The 17355-nt window shown below is 48.1% G+C and overlaps 3 protein-coding genes across 3 annotated transcripts in view; 2 read left to right on the top strand and 1 right to left on the bottom strand.

Annotated features, from left to right (window-relative positions):
* Positions 1–4953, top strand: part of TCAF2 (TRPM8 channel associated factor 2) — a 30763-nt gene extending 25810 nt beyond the window's left edge. Inside the window, exons 11-12 of the transcript XR_009114194.1 lie at positions 3463–3743; positions 4564–4953. The gene's annotated coding sequence lies outside the window, so the exon portion shown is untranslated. The remainder of the gene's footprint in view (positions 1–3462; positions 3744–4563) is intronic.
* A 1681-nt stretch (positions 4954–6634) lies between these two features.
* LOC131080415 (C-type lectin domain family 4 member E-like) lies at positions 6635–9652 on the bottom strand. The gene is made up of 6 exons (XM_058018653.1): positions 9616–9652; positions 9137–9232; positions 8594–8686; positions 7417–7568; positions 7062–7192; positions 6635–6794 (listed from the first exon to the last, which is right to left on the bottom strand). The coding sequence occupies exons 1-6, from the start codon at positions 9650–9652 to the stop codon at positions 6635–6637; spliced, it is 669 nt and encodes a 222-aa protein (XP_057874636.1).
* A 2319-nt stretch (positions 9653–11971) lies between these two features.
* LOC131096893 (C-type lectin domain family 4 member E-like) lies at positions 11972–15994 on the top strand. The gene is made up of 5 exons (XM_058045535.1): positions 11972–12011; positions 14051–14143; positions 14467–14618; positions 14850–14977; positions 15389–15994. The coding sequence occupies exons 1-5, from the start codon at positions 11972–11974 to the stop codon at positions 15531–15533; spliced, it is 558 nt and encodes a 185-aa protein (XP_057901518.1). The 3' UTR covers positions 15534–15994.
* The last annotated feature ends 1361 nt before the right edge of the window (positions 15995–17355 follow it).

Genomic DNA, 17355 nt, shown 5'->3' with positions numbered 1-17355 from the left:
CCTTTCAACCCAAACCATTCCATGAAAAGTGGGTGCTGTGTTTCCATACTGCATTTACTTCTCCAAGCATGTCTTCCTGTCAGAAGGATTTTATTAATCATTACATCTGGCCTCATATGGCTCTGAATCCAACAGTCAAGTTGTAATCTGCCAGTGGCTCTGCAACAATTGTGTTGAGATTACATATCAGATGCCTCTGGATTGATTTATGTGGCTCCTTCTCATAAGATAACCTATATAACCTATAACCTATAAGATAACCTATAATCTCACAAGATAAAAATATTTGCACAGACACTGCAGATCCTGTGCACAGATCCAGGCAGCACTACTTGGCCTGTGGTGGAACCCAACATATAAAACTCTTCCTGCTTCTCTCAGACCTGCTAAAACAAGGAGAGTGGAGCACCACTTCAAAGATGTGAATGGCTCTGTATCCCTCCTGCACTACTTTGGAGCTGTGAGGAACCAGTTCAGCCTGCTGAATTTTCCTTGAAGGATAAAGAACCAAAGATATCGAAATCCTATGGAGAGCTACTGGAACATGACTTTTAAAGCTGGTTGTGGTTGTCAGCAATACTGAGGAGTTCATTGAAGATGTTAAGGAGTACAGTAAGTTTGTCTTTTCTGAAAAATAGAGGCTTTTTACAAACAGCATGAAAACCAGCAAAATTGGAACCAAAGTGATGACAAATACAGTGAAGAAGTAATGGTGGCCATCAGCAGCAAATTCTACCCAAAGCTCAAGTGAGCTGTGGATTAGTATTCCATATTTCCATAATATTCAATAGTAAAGAGCTACTTTACTAAAGCAAACTGACAACAATCTGCCTTCCCCCCACAAAAAACAACAAAATAAACTGAATCCCAGTTCCCAATTTGCTTTGTGGTACAACAGACACTGTGAGGGCACAGTGGAGGTGGCAGCTCCCTGAGGGTCGGTGGCCAGGATCCAGCTGCAGTAACACAGCCAGCAGGACAGCTGGGGACCAGCCACAACACCTGAGTGAGGCAAGCAGGGCACACCTGGCACAGTATCCACGGTCTAGATGGCTAGGCAAGTGTCCAGGGATGAGGAAGGTCTGAGGTCAAGCATGGAAATCAGTCCTCAGGTCAGTGTTGGGTCCAGTGATGGTGACCAAGGTCAGACATATTCCAGTGGTTGCCAGGCAGGCCCATTGTGATGAGGCACATCTGAAATCAAGTGAGGAAGTCAGACCATGGATTTGCAGGTAAATTAAGCTTGTGACACATTTACAAATTTATTCTTTTAATTCAGGGAAGCTTCTTTCCTTTCCTCACTTCCTGCAAGCATTTGATCCCTACCCCAGATCATCTTGTCTGTTGACTCTTAGTCTCCAGCACTGGGTACCTGTGCCAGCTCACAGGATTCCACAAATCAACACGAGTCAGTCCTGATCTATCTCCAAGTAGCAAACTCCAGCAGGAGAACCAGAGCTTCAGGGAGAATCAGAGCTTCAGTCCTCAGAAAATGTGCTTGTTTTGAGTCATTTGTGACCACAGCACAGTGCAAGGCTCATTGGTCTGTGGAATGCATTGGTTTGAGATATAATAGTGAACCACAGCCTTTGGGTAATAGCAAAGATTACTTCTGATCACTGGAAATTGTTATTTTTCTTTCTTTCTTCTTTCTCTTTTTCTTTTTTCCCTAATACTACAACTCAGCTGGTCTTTCAGTGTTGTGATACAATACTCAGTAGCAACTAAGATTAGTTGACAGTACAAACATCACCTATGCAGAGTCTCTAGGAAGGGAGCCTGCATTTTGTGCTCTGGAAGAGTCTTATGTATTGTAAGTATGAAGAGGCATTTAAAATATGCATACTTATAAGCATGGAGAGGTGGGTTGATATTGTTTATCAGTCTTGTTTTGAACACTTGTAACAGTTGGGAAAAACAAAGTAGGGATCAAGCCTGTGAGCACAGTCCTGCCCTTCAGGATGAAGAGCACTTATATAAGTACTTGATTTTTGGTTTTGTGTGAATAGTAGACAGATGAGTTTGTTGAATAATCTCATGTTGTGTAAGGGCTTCTTTGGTTCTTCAGTAGGCATTTTAAAATTTTAAATGCCCTGTGAAAAGACCAATAACTGAATGTAATACAAGATTTTGTTAAGAATGCAGGAAGAATAATTCTAAACTTCCATGCATGTATTTAGTACTGTGTCACTTGTGATTCAGAGTTGCAAGAGGCCTTTGGATGGGAAGCCTTCACCAAGATATTTTCTGAACACCAAAATATGACTGAGCTCCCAGATGGTGATGACTCAAAAATGAATCTGCAGGCAGAAACCTTTTCATGTCTGGTCAGGAGGACTTTGACTTGTTTCTTTAAGGCCTGGGGATATCCAGTCTGGGTGAGCCCTTCCCAGCAGCTGGCTGTTTCTTTCCCCATCTGGTCAGATGATCCCATGAAGCAATATATCTCCTAAGCAGGTTTTGACTCATGAAAATGTGACTCTCTGTCCTAAAGCCAGTGCTGTGCAGTAGTTTTAGCTGGTGTCTGAATGGGGTGGTGCTCTAATGAATCTGAGAAGTGTCTCTGCATTGTATATGTGATAGAAGAGTTTGTTCTTGGCTTCCTCCCAAATCTGCCTTTTTCTGTGTGGGTCCCACTACTTCCTTCCCCAACAGAAGTAATTTTAACCACAGAAGGGGAAGCATTGGCTCTCTTATTACCAATGAAACCAATCAGCCCCTTTCTGCTTTTTACTTTCTCTGTTTCCTTATTCCCAAAATGTTCTCTGTTCCAGACTTATTCTGATTTCAGGTATGCAAAGTTTCTTAATTATAATCATTACAAGAAGAGTTGGAATGGGGGAAAATGTCACTTTAAAAGCAGAGGCACATTAGGAGATAACAAAGCTGGAAATAAATGGAAGAACTCAGGTGAAATTATGGCTATAGCCATGAGAAATGAGGATGATAAATGAGGATGATCTTTTTGAGGAAAACCTTGATGGACCGCGCAGGAGAGGCCCTGATGTGTATTTAATTGTTCTGAAGGAGGTTGCCTTCATGCTCTGCTTTCAGAGTTGTCTACTATGTAGTGAGAAACAGCTGCTTTAGCTCATGTCAGAAGCAAAAGAGTGTTCAGGCAGTGATCCTTAGCTCCTTGATCCTTAGCTACAGTAAATTTGCAGACATCTAATGCATGTAAAATTGTGGCAACTCAGTCTGCGTAAGAATCTGAGACATCAGGTGCCTCACCTAGCAGGATTGAATGTCATGGGAGGAACACAGCACTGCAGTGTGTTTACAGTGTTCTGTTTTGATCTCCAATCTAAACAACCAGATCCAGATCTATGTCCAGTTCTTAAATGCTACATTGAATTTCCCCTATGTTAAAACATAGACTATAGCACAAGCCAAATTATTGGTGCATTTTGAGATCCTAAGTGAAGCAATTCCTTGTCTTACAGCTATGTTTTCTCTTTCTAGTGAATGTTACAGAATTCTTACCTTGCTGTGGAGGCATTGATGCACCACAAGAGGCTGCAGTGACAGAGTCAGAGGCACTGTGCGTCTCCTCCTGATCTTATGAAGATAGATCACAGTGACACTGAGAGAGTGCAGGTAATTTGCTGTGAGCAGGAGATGGTGCTGGAGTGCTGGACCTCATGATCAGCTGAGGCATTTCCAGGAAACCAGCAGATTGTCCAAAAGCCTGTCAAGATAAAGGATTTATAATTAAGCAGCAGGATGTGAAAAAGCTTGCTCAGGTATATAAACTGATTCCATATAAAATAAAAAAGTGGTTTTATTCCCTTGTAACCAGGTAGAGACATAAAGGCTAAAATAATAGGATTTGTCTTAGACAACTTGAGATAAACAAAGGATAACCACCATGAACTGGACAAGTGAAGAACTGGGGGTTGTGGATCTCTTGGATAACATGAACTCTGCAAGGCCAGCAGTACCTGAATTAGCACTAATACCTTACATAAGACTGCTTGGGAAATAATTTCAGAAACAGTAAATTTTAAAGGACAGAACAGACATGTGTCCAGTACCAGAGCTTCTTTAAATGCCATTTCTCTCTTTTATTTCTCCCAAACAACAATGTATGCTCTTCATCTGCAGTCTTAGCAAGAAAAGGTAAAAGGAAACAATAAACAATATTTAAAGGGGAAAAAAAGGAATAAAGGGGGGAAAATGAGAGACAGCAGGAGTGCAAAGAAAATAAAGAAGTGGAGAAATAAATGTTGTAAAGGAACATGAAAGAATCTGAGGTGGCATAAAACAGAAAAAGAGAAGGAGTAGAGGTGTAATTCTCTGCTTTGTCTAAAAAAATAACAGATACCCTTGGAGGAAAATTTAAATCATTATAAAAGATAGTGTCTGCCAAGAAAAACACATACATTTCCCTTTATTTCATCACTTGGCTTGGCAAGGATAATGATTTATTAGAGAAAGTCGGGTGTATCCTATCCTTAGCTGTCAGAGCTAGACATGCTGAGTGTACAGATGTAATTAATAAGTCTGACCATAAGAATCAACACTGGATGTCCTTCTAACATGGCTCTAATTATGTTTTTCCAGCTGAAGACTGCATCTCAAAGACCGGGCATCATGAGCTTTCTGGAGGAAAACCAGAAGCTAGCTCAGGTTTGAATCACGAGAGAATTTTGCTGCAGCAGTCAGAGTACCTGCACTCGATGGTGTGTGTATTCTCAGAAGTGAATGTCACTGTGGCTCCTTTCCTCAGACCCAAGCTCCTTTCCAAAGTAAAAGTTAATGCGCCAAGGAGTGGTAAGCATCCAGGTCTTGTTCTGAGAGGCAGATGGGATGTGGCCAAGATGTCCACCTGAAAGCAAGGACTGCAGGTGTCATCATGAAGAATGCTATCCTGATAAACTTTTTGTCTTTCCCACCCAAGCCCTGGGTTCAGTATGCAGGAATATCCTTCTGAAACTTTCTGAAAGTGCTGTACCTAACTGTCTGTTGTCATCTCTACCTCTTCCTCTGCCATCTGCTGCCTCCTGAATCAAGACAGACTTGAGGGGTAAAGACTGATTTTTATCTGTTGGAGATAGGCACCTCCATCAGCCAAATCCATATTGAAGAGGGGATCAGGAAGATCCCTTCAACAATTCTGTAGGCAAACCCAGCATCATCTCCCAAGATCCCTTTTTTGTCATGACATCTCAAGAAAAACTTTGTTTTCCAAATTTGGGGCAGAGAGACTGTTTCTAGCAAGGTACGTGCATTTTCTTGCAAACCGATCTCCTGGTGTGGGTTTTGCTCTGCCCCATGAACCTCCCAGGAACCAGAACTGCAGCGCCCCTGAAACCGCTTGTAGAACATTGGTCACGCTCTGCGTGTCTCATCTGCCTCTTTTTCTTCCTCAAAACCCTGTTGCTGCATAAGTTGCAGAACTGAGCTGGGGGAAATCGAGAAGTCCATTGCAGTGTTTGGGTTTGTGGTCATGTTGGACAAAAAAATAAGTTTTCTCCATTGTGAAAGTATCCAGCAACTTTAGAAACTAGGAGGCAAACACTTTGCAACAGCCAAGCTTTTGGTCCAGTGGCTAAACCAGAAACCTGGAAAATATACTTCTTCAGGCAGAAATGACAAAAATTTGTACTCACATTTCTGATGGGGAAAAAAATCACCCAGAACTGATTTTTCAGGTTGTATTTTTAATCCCAAACTAGAAACTCCCAGCTCCTCAAAGAATATAGATATCATTGATGAAAGGGAGGAACATACAGACTGGAGTTTGGGAAATTTTAGGGAAGCAGAACATTGCTCAAGACTTCTATGTATCTGATTTGCAGTGATGCCTCTGATAGAGGTCTTCCACCCTTCTCTCAGATTAGAAATTTCTCCTTAGGGGACTCTGGCTTTTTTCCTTCATGTAACATTTAATTGCTTTCCCTCCCCTTCATTGCTATGCCTCGTCCTGCCACATCTCGGCAGAATCTCCAACATCCTTCGTTTTTTCTGCTACATCCTGGGCAAACTGCCTGGCACTGAATAATACACAGTCTGCTCTCTTTCTATCTTCACAAATGATTCTCCAAAGTGCTCAGGACCTTCCTCACATGCTCTACAGATGAACATTACATTGTGCCTGCTCCCAGCTGGTCCAGCACACTCAGCAATATTCTCATCTACAGGTGCTGAACACACTGAAAAGTTAAAACCTCTGTGTTGGGAGGCTGGACTGTGGGAATCATGTCACACATCCTCATGCAAAGAGCTGGATTAACATTTAATAAGTTACCATTTATTAATTTTTTTAAACTAATCAACACACAGTGTGCTGAAGGAGAAGGAAACACTACAGCCATGAAAAATTTTCCCCATCAGAGGAGGAACAAGGATACTCCACTGAATGCTCTTCTTTCAAATTCTGCTCCAGTGATTTGAAGGACAAGTATCCTGTCATGAAACAGTGATGGCCTTTTCCACATCATTGAGATATCTGGACCAGGAGTCAAGGAAAGTGATAGAGGATTAGGACCCTTGTTTCTGAAGGAGGAGAGTAGAAAGGTCCTTGACATCAGCCTGAGCTATTTCATCCAGAACTGATCTCCAGCTTGTAGAGGGATGAAGGGGCACAGGCTGGGAACTGAGGTACTTTGAAGATTGGATTTTATGTCCTTTCTCAGAGAAGTTTGACTGCCTGTTCACAAATTCGATAGCAACTTGTGATGCAAAGGACATTATTCCAGTTACTGTAAGTGTTGGGGTCTGTCTTTCCCTTGACATGAATTGCAGCACATTTTTCTGCAAAGAGTAAATTGGGCTCCCCAGGCTTCCAGAACCTGTAAAAGAAAGTTCCTTTATTGGAAATGCACTAGCATGACAGTGGATGTGGAGTCACCTCAAACACTTGTGGAAGAGAAAGGAAAGTCACTGTGACAGAAATCAGGATCCATAGTTTGAATAGAAATTTATGCAAGTTTTCTGACTTGCAGAGCAGCTGAAGACAGAAATCCCACTCTGACAAATACCTGCCTTACACAATATATTGGTCACTTGGACTGAGGGCATCAATATTAGAGATCTCCTCACTCCACCAGGATACTCACGTCACTGTACTCTCATATGGAGTCTGATCCACCCACTGCCACTTCCCATTTTTGTAAGCAGCTAAGCCTATGTAGTATTTTGTTTCATAGAGGCTAGTAGCTTTTTCTTTTGTCAAGTTGAAGAGAAATTCCTGGAAAAAAAAGCACAATGTCCATGAGTGGCAGGATGGAGCAGAGAGAGACATCAGGAATCCCCATGATGTGGGGCTGGTGGCAGAGGGGGCTGGTGCTGCAGAGGTGCAGACAGGACCTTCCCCCTCCCCTGCAGGACAAGGAGGGGCTCTGAGTCCCCTCCAGGGCCCAGCACTGTGGCTCTGCCTGCCGGGTCCCTCTCTCTGGGGCCCTGTGCACTCACCTGCTCTGCCTTGCTGGTGATCACCACCAGCTGGGAGCCCATCCCAGTGCAGTTCCGTGCACTCTCATCCCATGACATCATGTCAGTGGACAGGAAATAGCAGCTTCCTTGAAACCTTCTCCAGCCCTTTGGGCAGCACATCCAGCCATCCACTATGGGGAAAAAAATTCCTGCTTTTGAACAAGAAATGCTGTCCTTCATGGCTGTGAGTTCAATGTAGGGTCCCAGGTGTTACGAATGTGGTTTGATCCCAAAGCCTGGACAGAGATAAATGCTCTTTTCTGCTCTCCACAAGTAAAGCTGTCAGCAGCCTGTCACAAGACCCCTGCCTGAAGGGGTCTCTTCCCTTTCTCTCTCTTTCCTGCCATGTCCATGCAACCTCTCTTTGGTGAGAGACATGGTTTCTGCCTTACTCTTCCTGAGGAAGCAAGATGAGAAGTAGCTGGTTTGTGCTTTTCTAGAAACAATTCCATCAGAGAAGAGCTGTCCAAGCTCTCGGCTCATGCAGATTCAGATTCTGCTCCAACAGCCTTGCTGCCACCACAGGCAGTTCCTTACACAGCCAGCTTATCCAAGAGACCTGCCTTATGCCCAGAGATTCAAATGGTGGATTAAAAGCTACAGATATGTTCCCACAAAGGGCATGGCTGCATGAGAAGGGATCTCTGACCTGAGTTTGAGAACTTGCACTACCAGCATTCCAGCGCTCCATATTACCATCACTTCATGTGGGACTGCAGCTCAGCTACCCAGCTATTCTGAGCTAAAAATCATCCTCCCTCCTCTGTCCCCCACACTGACCATCATGCTTGTGTGAACAGGCAGTGAGCCAGCAAAGGAAGTGGAGCTGGATTGAAGCAGCCAGTATAAAAGCACTTACATCTAGATCAGTCGACTTGACTTGCAATAGAGGGTTTGTGTGAGGGGAAGAGTAGGAAGGTTGGTCAAAGGCAGGTATGGAATGACCCACCCTCTTTCACTGACCCGGAGCATGTTTTCATAGCATTCTTACTAAAGATGTACAAGACAGTGTCTTCCCTCAATTCCACAGATTCCTTCCTTCAAACAATCCACTTGTGACTGGCAGTAATATTCCCCACATCGAAGGTTGAGGGGAAACCAAACAAAATGTTGGTGAAGTCCTTTTGTTACTTGTGAGGCTCTCAGCATCACTCACCTTTCTCTGCAGAACTGCTGGGGGCACAGAACCACTCAGTAGAGTTCTGGAGGAGAATCTTGTAATGGCCAGAGCTTCCATCAAGTAACGCCACTGAGAAGAGAGGAAAGCAAAGCAAAGTGCTATTGTCATCCTTTTCACCTTGTGCATGAGCAACCTGTGCTATACTCTAACTTCTGTTTTGGAGCCCCAACACAGACTGTTTAGTAACAAGCTATGAAATCTGGATTGAGCAACAAGGTGAGAACAGCAGGCCACTTCTCCCACTACCAGTCATTACTTCTCTCAGAAGAGCTTCTCTCATCTTGGTTGTCTGAGGAGACACACTAGCCCAGATGACAAACCCAGATTAGAAATCTTCTAAGGAAGGGATGAGGAAAGGGACACAAAAGTCATGGGATAAGCCAATAAGACTAGACAGGCCTGTTTCGGTGAAAGGCGTTTGCCTGCCTGGAAGAGGGACTAGGATATGGGCTTTCACCTGAAAAAAAGCAATCACTTGAGCCCTTAATGTTGAGGAAATTAAGACACCCTGGAACTCACCAAGACAGATGGTCACAATGGCAGCTTTGATTGCAAGGGCAAAAATAAGGAAGACCCAGATGTTCAGCCAGGAGCAGCCTCTCTCTTCTGCTGGGGCTGGAAAACACAAAGCAAGAGTGAGCATGTCCCAGCCCAGAGTTAGGAGCAGGATAACCCAGGGGGCTGTGTTCCCCAGCACCCTGCTGCTCCCTTCTTCCAAGCACTGGGACCCCATCAGGTGCTGAAAGCAGGTCCTGCTGCCTGTCCCTAGCAGGGGCTCAGAGCCACAGAGTACAGGAGCACAGGGGCTGCCCTGAGGCTCTAGGAAAAGCTCATTCTGCCAGCCTGCCCACTGCCCACTGCCCTCATCTCTTGCTTTGCTCTTGTCCTGAGCCCCATCTCCTGCTGCCCACTGCACCATGCCCAGGATCCATCCCAGCCCTGCCTTTCCCCAACCCCTGTGGCAGGAGGAGAGAAAGGAAGGAAGGTTTGGGGCTTACCTGCACTTCCAGGACTGACCCTCCCTTGGCCATTCATCATCTCTGCAGGAGGATCACTCTTTTCCAAGGGTCCCTGTTACCAGTGTGGGCACAAACAGCCTGCAGCCTTCCTCCTGCACAGGACACCTCCCACTCTGGTGTACCCCACAGCACATGGACATTGGGAAATTTTCATAATTTCCCTGCCAGGACATTTCACAAGATGGTCATTGCAAAACACCAAGTCACCAAGACAAAGGAAAGCAGATGAAGGGGAGCATCACTGCAGCTCACACAGTCTCCCTTTGCCCAGCCTCAGGCACTTGCACAGGTGATCCATGGCCTTCCCTCTCTGCTGCCTGCTCTCTCCTGCTGAGGCTCCATGTCTGTGACAGTACACACACGGGCAGGTGTGTTTGGCATTGGCTAGCAAAGGGTTAAACCCACTGAGCACAGCCTGCCAAAGGGAACCAAAAATGAGAGGAAAGCAGATCTGTGACTGAGTCTGGGCAGTGACCATTGGCATCCTGAGCCCAGAAATCCTGAGCACAACAGAGAACTTGTGACACTGTTTTGGTCTCATTGCGTTGGAAGGGAGCTGGCCTTTGAGCAAAGGGGTTCAGCATGACCTGGCACTGAGGGGCAGAAGGATCACTTGGCACTGCCAGAGTCCATGTGCCTGACAGATCACAAAGTCTCACTTGGTTGTGACTGCAAATGCTGCAGACATACGTGGAACAGGCTGAGATGTTCCATCAGCTGGTTTCTCCCTGTGGAGAGCAATGCATGGGGGCAGAGACACAGGAATAGGAGAGCTCACAGCAGCAGCACAGGCATTTCAGCTGAGGCATCACAAGATCAGAGTACAGAACTGCTTACAAGGGAGGACAAGGCTGAGCTCTCTGTAGAAGACATCCCCTGATTCTGTTGTTTTGTGCACAACAGGCTGCAGGCAGGGTCAGAGCCTACATTTCTAAACATCTCTATGTAAGCAGTGTTCACAAGCTCTCACCCCACAGAAAAACACATTCCCAAGACTTGTGCAACCTCCAGCCTCCCACCAGCCATGCAGGAAGGGCAGCTGCAAGAACACATCCCCTTTGTGGGAGCAGGGCTTCCCCTGGTCCCACACACTTCCTGCTGGAGATGTGGGGTACCTGAGTATCCACAGCTCTCCCAGCAGCCTGTGAAGCACAGGTGAAAGCACAGGGTCACACTGTCACAGTGCAGAACTGTGGGTGTGTGCCTGCTGCTCCCTCAGTGCTATCAGTGAGGTCACCCACAGCACTCAGCTGCCAGGGAGCTTCTTGCACACAGAGGTGGCCAAGCTGCAGAGCTATGGGGGAAAGTGAAACTCCCATAGTTGCAGCTATGGGCACTGGTGAGGCCACACCTTGAGTATTGTGTCCAGTTCTGGGCCCCTCAATTTAGGAGGGATGTTAAGCTATGAGCTCTCCTATTCCTGTGTCTCTGCCCCATGCATTCCTCTCCACAGGGAGAAACCAGCTGATGGAACAAGAGCAAAAGCTGTGTTTCCATCTCAGTCCATTCAGAGGAAATTGGGATCCAGTAGGGATCCTTTATCCTTAGTGATATCCTTAGGAATATGAGGCTGCTGGACTTGAATCCAAATCTCCTTGAGAACTGCTAGAAACACCATGTAGGGCTTCAGCTTTTGTAGTCATAACCAAGGCAAAATTCCTGATCTGGCATGCAAAGGGACGGCAGCACCATCCAATCATCCATTCTGTCCTCCAGCCCCACAAAGATGGCATATTGAACACCACTGGCCAAAGCTCCATCCATATTTCTAAAGGAATTAGTTAAAAAGTGTATTGGCAAATTCTCTTCTGTTCTCAGGATGCACCTGGGCACAGCCCAGACTCAGTCACAGATCTGCTTTCCTCTCATTTTTGGTTCCCTTTTGGAGGCTGTGCTCAGAGGGTTTAACCCTTTGCTAGCCAATGCCAAACACACCTGCCCGTGTGTGTATTGTCACAGACATGGAGCCTCAGCAGGAGAGAGCAGGCAGCAGAGAGGGAAGGCCATGGATCACCTGTGCAAGTGCCTGAGGCTGGGCAAAGGGAGACTGTGTGAGCTGCAGTGATGCTCCCCTTCATCTGCTTTCCCTTGCCTTCATGAGATTGTGTGTTGCAATGATTCTTGTGTGAAATGCCCTGGCAGGGAAATGATGAAAGTTCCTCAATCTCCTGTGCTGTGGGTACACCCAGGATATGGCTTTTTTAGGCCACCAAATGAAGGCCTTTGCCAGCTCCTCACCAGAGTGGGAGGTGCCCTGTGCAGGAGGAAGGCTGAAGGCTGTTTGTGCCCACACTGGTAACAGGGACCCTTGGAGAAGAGTGATCCTCCTGCAGAGATGATGAATGGCCAAGAGAGAGTCACTCCTGGAAGTGCAGGTAAGCCCCAAACCTTCCTTCCTTTCTCTCCTCCTGCCACAGGGGTTGGGGAAAGGCAGGGCTGGGATGGATCCTGGGCATGGTGCAGTGGGCAGCAGGAGATGGGGCTCAGGGCAAGAGCAAAGCAAGAGATGAGGGCAGTGGGCAGTGGCCAGGCTGGCAGAATGAGCTTTTCCTAGAGCCAGGGGGAATGGAAGTGCAGGCAGAGCGTGCCCTGCTATTCCCTCAGTGCTGTGCCTGTAAACAATGGGGCTGAAGGGGGCTGTCCTTCTGTCATTGCCCTGCTAAAGCTCTCTGCATCACTCTGAGCACAAGGGCCTGCTCCCATCTCTGCTGTCTCCAAGGACACCCCAGCCAGGGCTCCCCAAGAGCTCCCAAGTGCCTTTTCCCCCTGTGGAAACAATCCCTCTGTGGGTCTGGCTGTGCACACCCTGAGCTGGGCACTCACTGCTTTGGGGGACTGTGCCACTGCAGAAAGGGGCTGATGGGACAGAGGCAAAATGCAGGGAGTGAGGGAAAGAAGCTCCAAAGAGAGAGGAAGAGGAGGGAGCTCCACAAAGAGCATTCAGAGACAGACAGTGTAATGGAAGGCAAGATGGAAGATGTGTTGAGGAGAAAGGAGGTCTGACAGGACAAAGGGGGAGTGAGGGTTGGGCAGAATCCAGGCAGGTCTTGTGATAAACAGGGAAATAGAAAAGCAGCCTCAGGGCAGCCCCTGTGCTCCTGTACTCTGTGGCTCTGAGCCCCTGCTAGGGACAGGCAGCAGGACCTGCTTCCAGCACCTGAGGGGCTGCCAGTGCTTGGAAGAAGGGAGCAGCAGGGTGCTGAGGAACAGAGCCCCCTGGGTTATCCTGCTCCTAACTCTGGGCTGGGACATGCTCACTCTTGCTTTGTGTTTTCCAGCCCCAGCAGAAGAGAGAGGCTGCTCCTGGCTGAACATCTGTGTCTTCCTTATTTTTGCTCTTGCAATCAAAGCTGCCATTGGGACTTTGTGCCTCTGGCTTGGTGAGCTCCAGGGTGTCTTAATTCCATTGGGATGAAGGGCTCAGGTGGCTGCCCTTGGTCAGGTGGGAAACCCACATCCGAGTGCCTCTGCCAGCAGGTAAAGTGCCTGTGGCATAAGGTAGAAAACAGCTCTGCAGACATGACCATTTTTGATCCCTACAGGTTTGAACAGCTCCACAGCAGGTCAGATCCCTCAGCTGAACTAAACCACAAGTCATCTCTCTTCTCATCCTTTATCTTTGGGTAGGGACAAGGTCACCTTTATTGGCAATGGGGGTGCTCAGCCAGGCATTGCCCATCTCCTCTGAGCCTTCCTCCATTACAGCAATTCACTCATCAGGCACTGGAGCCACTGGGATTCTTCTGCTCGTCAGTGACAATAGTTCTAAATTGAAAGATCAATGAAAATAGGCATCTGGATTGTTGAGCACCCTCTGATCAGCTCCTAATCCATACTCCTGATGAGTGTCTGGGTTCCTAGGAAGTCCTTGGGCTTGTGGCTGTGGCCTGTCACCAAGAGTGCATTATTCCCCACAGAGTGGAGCCAGTAAGTCCTAGGGGTTTATGGTGCTGCACCCTGGTTTCAGGAGCTGCAGCTGTAAGTGATTCCCTTCGCCTGCACTGGCTGTTGCTGATGGAACAGGCCCAGCTGAGGGTGGCTCCCCCAGGGGCCTGTTGCTGTGTAGCTGAGGAAGAGACAGAGGGTGACAAGGAGAGGCTGCTTTGTAGACTGGCAGCTGGGCTGGGGGTGTGTGCATGGCACAGTGGCTGTGGCTGGGAGGGCTCCCTGCTGCCGTGTGTGTGGCATGTCCCCAGAGGGATGTGCTCCCAGGGGTCCCTCTGCTGTCTCACTTGGAAGGCACAGGGCTCTTTCTGGCTGGGAAGGAGCTGTGCCCCTGGGGTGGGCCAGGAGAGCTGACAGCTGGGAGCGTGCTTGCTGGGGAAATGGTGGAAGCAGAGTGCAGGGGCCAGAGATGCTGTGTGAGGAGCTGGGAGCAAGGGCCAATCCTGCTGCCTTTCCTGTCCCTTTGCAGTGGTTCCCTTCTGCCACAGCAGTGACCAGCCCTCAGCCCTGCAGCAGCAGTTCTCGGAGTGGGAGTGCGACTCAGCGGTGCCACAAGGCACAGGTCAGTAGCCCAATGTCCCCTCTTCCTTGGGGCCCAGGGCCTCAAGGGTCTGTGCCAGGGCAGGTCAAAGCACATCCCCAAAGGGACTTTGCAGAGCCCTGAGATGCCCTTACAAGGATTACCCTGGCTTTGGGTACCCAAGGCTCACTGGTCATACCCCAAAGCAATGGGAAGGAATGTCTGAACTATCCCTGTTTCTTCAAGCACTTTCTGTCAGGAAAAGTCACTGAGGAGGACATGGGCACTGTCCCTGGAAAACCTGAATGTCTGCAATCACCATCTCTTGTTAGTAGCCTGCATCTGTCTGTCCTCTCCCTGCACAGACCGAGGCTGGATGTGCTGCCCAAAGGGCTGGAGAAGGTTTCAAGGAAGCTGCTATTTCCTGTCCACTGACATGATGTCATGGGATGAGAGTGCAGAGAACTGCACTGGGATGGGCTCCCAGCTGGTGGTGATCACCAGCAAGGCAGAGCAGGTGAGTGCACAGGGCCCCAGAGAGAGGGACCCAGCAGGCAGAGCCACAGTGCTGGGCCCTGGAGGGGACTCAGAGCCCCTCCTTGTCCTGCAGGGGAGGGGGAAGGTCCTGTCTGCACCTCTGCAGCACCAGCCCCTCTGCCACCAGCCCCACATCATGGGGATTCCTGATGCCCCTCTGTGGTCAATCCTGCAACACATGGACATTGGTCTCTCTCTCTCTAATTGCCAGGAATTCCTCTCTGAGCAGATAAGGCAATCTAAAGAACCTAAACGAGACAATTCATACATTGGACTGTTTGCAATGCAGGGGGGGCAGTGGCAGTGGGTGGACAAGACTCCCTACAATGTGACAGCAGCGTGAGTATTTCTGCATGAAGAATGTTTGCTGTGACTCCTGGTAGGGAAAGAAAGTAGAGTAGACATGAAGGTGCCTGTGGGTGAAACCGAAGATGTCACAAACTTGACCTGGAGTCCAGCACGGGCCTCTGCTGGGAGTGAGGTGCATGGGGTGAGTGGTGGTGATCAGTTGCCCCCAGCAGGATGGAGCAGGTGGGCTCTGTTGTGCTGGAAGGCTGTAGGAAGGAGGCAGGTTTCCATGTGCCACTGGTGCCAGTGGGATATGGAGTGGGAGGAAGGGCACTGCTTCAGTCCATGGATCAGCATTGGGAATTTGTGTCTCTTGCCTTCAAGTCTTGCATCCCACTGGGGCCTTTTCCAGCAGGGCTTTACAGTGGGCACTGGGGAGTAACAAGCCTGTCTGTGTCCCAGGTTCTGGCCAAAAGGAGAACCAAGTGAAGGCTATGATGAGAATTGCGTTATAATCTACAGGGATACTGAACTACCCAACAACTGGAATAGTGTCAGATGTTTGAACTATCATCGAATTTGTGAAGCTGCAGCAGTAACTGTGTGATGGAAATGCCCCTGTCCTGAGTAAAGCTGGGAGCTCAGCAGGGAGCTGGGAACAGCTCTGGCTGTGCTGGGAAGGGTGGGGAGCTCTGACACATCTTCACTGTGTGGGGTGGGACCACGTGTGTGGAAATGAAATGAGCTTTGTCCAGCATGCCCAGTGCATGTGGTGGCTCAGGGAACACAGGGAGGCTCAGGCTCTTTGGAGCAGCTCCTGTGTTCTTGAGTCCTCTTCTCTCTATGTGGTTCCAGCAGCCTCTGGCTGATAAGAGATGGACTTCTCCAGGAAGAAGGCACTGGAATGGAAGGCAGAGATCCCGAGATTCAATGTCCTCTGTCTCCTTGAGCAGAGCTGTTTGCTTTTTGTTGAGTCACACACAAAATGTCCTCTAGCTGTACTGGTTTTGCCAAACAAATTCCGAAATCTTAGACAAGAGAAAATACAGTATCAGACCAATGAAGAAAGGCCCTGTGCTCTGTGTGCATATCTGTCTCTCCTTTTCCATCTCTAGGCTGTGGGGAAATAATCCACAAACCATGGAATGGTTTGGGGTGGAAGAGACAAGTCCTCTGGATCATGGCCAGGGACCCCTTCCTCTAGGCCAGATTGCTCATATCCCCATCCAGCCTGGCCTTGAACATATTACAGTTGGGATACATCTCCTATGGGAACCTGGTTCCCTTGCCTCACCACCTCACTTTCCTAAATATTACGAAGGGACCACTACTCCTCCCTAATATTTAATCAAAACCTTCCCTCTGTCAGTTTAAAGCCATTCCCCTTTGTCCTATAACAATGTTCTTGTGTACAAATTCCCTCTCTGCAAGGCCTTTTCCACTGCTGTAGTATGGACACTGGCAAGGATTGGACTTCATTCCACAGGATACAGTCAATAACACAAGCAAATGTGGAGAAGTGTCACAAGCAGCTGTGAGAAAGCAGTTGTCAGCAGAAACTTGTGGTGGTACCAGAGAACTGGAGAAGCGCCGTGCTGCAAATATCCTCCCTTCCCTTTCCCGGTGTCCTGGTCCTCTCCAGGTTCCCAGTGCAGATGTGTGTTTTATGCAGAACTAACTGCTTCTCTGATGCCACTTGAGTTGATGTCCCTTGGTGTCCTGTGGTGGGAACATGATCAGCAATGTCTTCAGGGCCTCTTTGGGCCTGAGATGCTTCTCCCCTGCTCCCATTGCTTTCTTCCAGTTCCAAGCCTTTCCTTTCCTCACAACTCCTACTTAAGCTATTTCTTGACGCCATTTCTCTCTCTTTGCCTCAGCCTACTCTCATTCCCTGCTGGCTCTGCCTAAGCCCAGGTCTCTGGCTGAGAGCACAATACAACTCCCTTCAGCCCCCCTAGGTCACACGTCTAGACCCAGAGTCAGTGCGCCTCTCCTGGGGACCCACTGCCAGACAGCCCTTCTGGTTTTGGGACTCTTATGGGGGTCAAGCTCGTCCCTGCAAAGCAGCATTTTATCCACTTGCCTCAGAGATTATTTGCATGTTGACTTTCTTCTCCACTGTGTATTTGCATGCATCTGCCTTGCAGGCATGTGTTCTTCTCTGGTTTGAGTTCATTTCTCTACTTCCCACATCACTTGTCCTCCCAGCTTGTCTCCTGGCTTGTCCCTTCTCACGTGTTCAGGGAAATTTCTGCTCTTTGACTTGTTGTTACCTTTTCTTCCCCATGGGCTCTGTCTTTGCATTAGTGGAATAAATAGTCCCTGCTTTGCCTCCTCAACCCAGCCTGAAAAACAGGATAGGGAGCAAAAGAAACACAGCGGGGCTCCACTTTGGTGATCCAACTGTGTCTCTCACTTCATGGAATGGC

The sequence above is a fragment of the Melospiza georgiana genome, chromosome 2 (genome assembly GCF_028018845.1).
Source record: "Melospiza georgiana isolate bMelGeo1 chromosome 2, bMelGeo1.pri, whole genome shotgun sequence".
Classification (NCBI taxonomy): domain Eukaryota; kingdom Metazoa; phylum Chordata; class Aves; order Passeriformes; family Passerellidae; genus Melospiza; species Melospiza georgiana.
Note: the sequence above shows the minus strand (reverse complement) of the source record. Positions and strands in the feature narration are given on the sequence as shown.

Excerpts from the sequence above, each read along its gene's own strand:
- LOC131080415 (XM_058018653.1), bottom strand. The coding sequence starts at position 9,652 with ATGAATGGCCAAGGGAGGGTCAGTCCTGGAAGTGCAG. Across the intron at positions 9,233-9,615 it reads GGTCAGTCCTGGAAGTGCAG|CCCCAGCAGAAGAGAGAGGC; the intron begins GTAAGCCCCAAA and ends TGTGTTTTCCAG. Across the intron at positions 7,569-8,593 it reads CAGCAGTTCTGCAGAGAAAG|TGGATGGCTGGATGTGCTGC; the intron begins GTGAGTGATGCT and ends TTTTCCCCATAG.
- LOC131096893 (XM_058045535.1), top strand. The coding sequence starts at position 11,972 with ATGATGAATGGCCAAGAGAGAGTCACTCCTGGAAGTGCAG. Across the intron at positions 14,144-14,466 it reads AGCGGTGCCACAAGGCACAG|ACCGAGGCTGGATGTGCTGC; the intron begins GTCAGTAGCCCA and ends CTCCCTGCACAG. Across the intron at positions 14,619-14,849 it reads TCACCAGCAAGGCAGAGCAG|GAATTCCTCTCTGAGCAGAT; the intron begins GTGAGTGCACAG and ends TCTAATTGCCAG.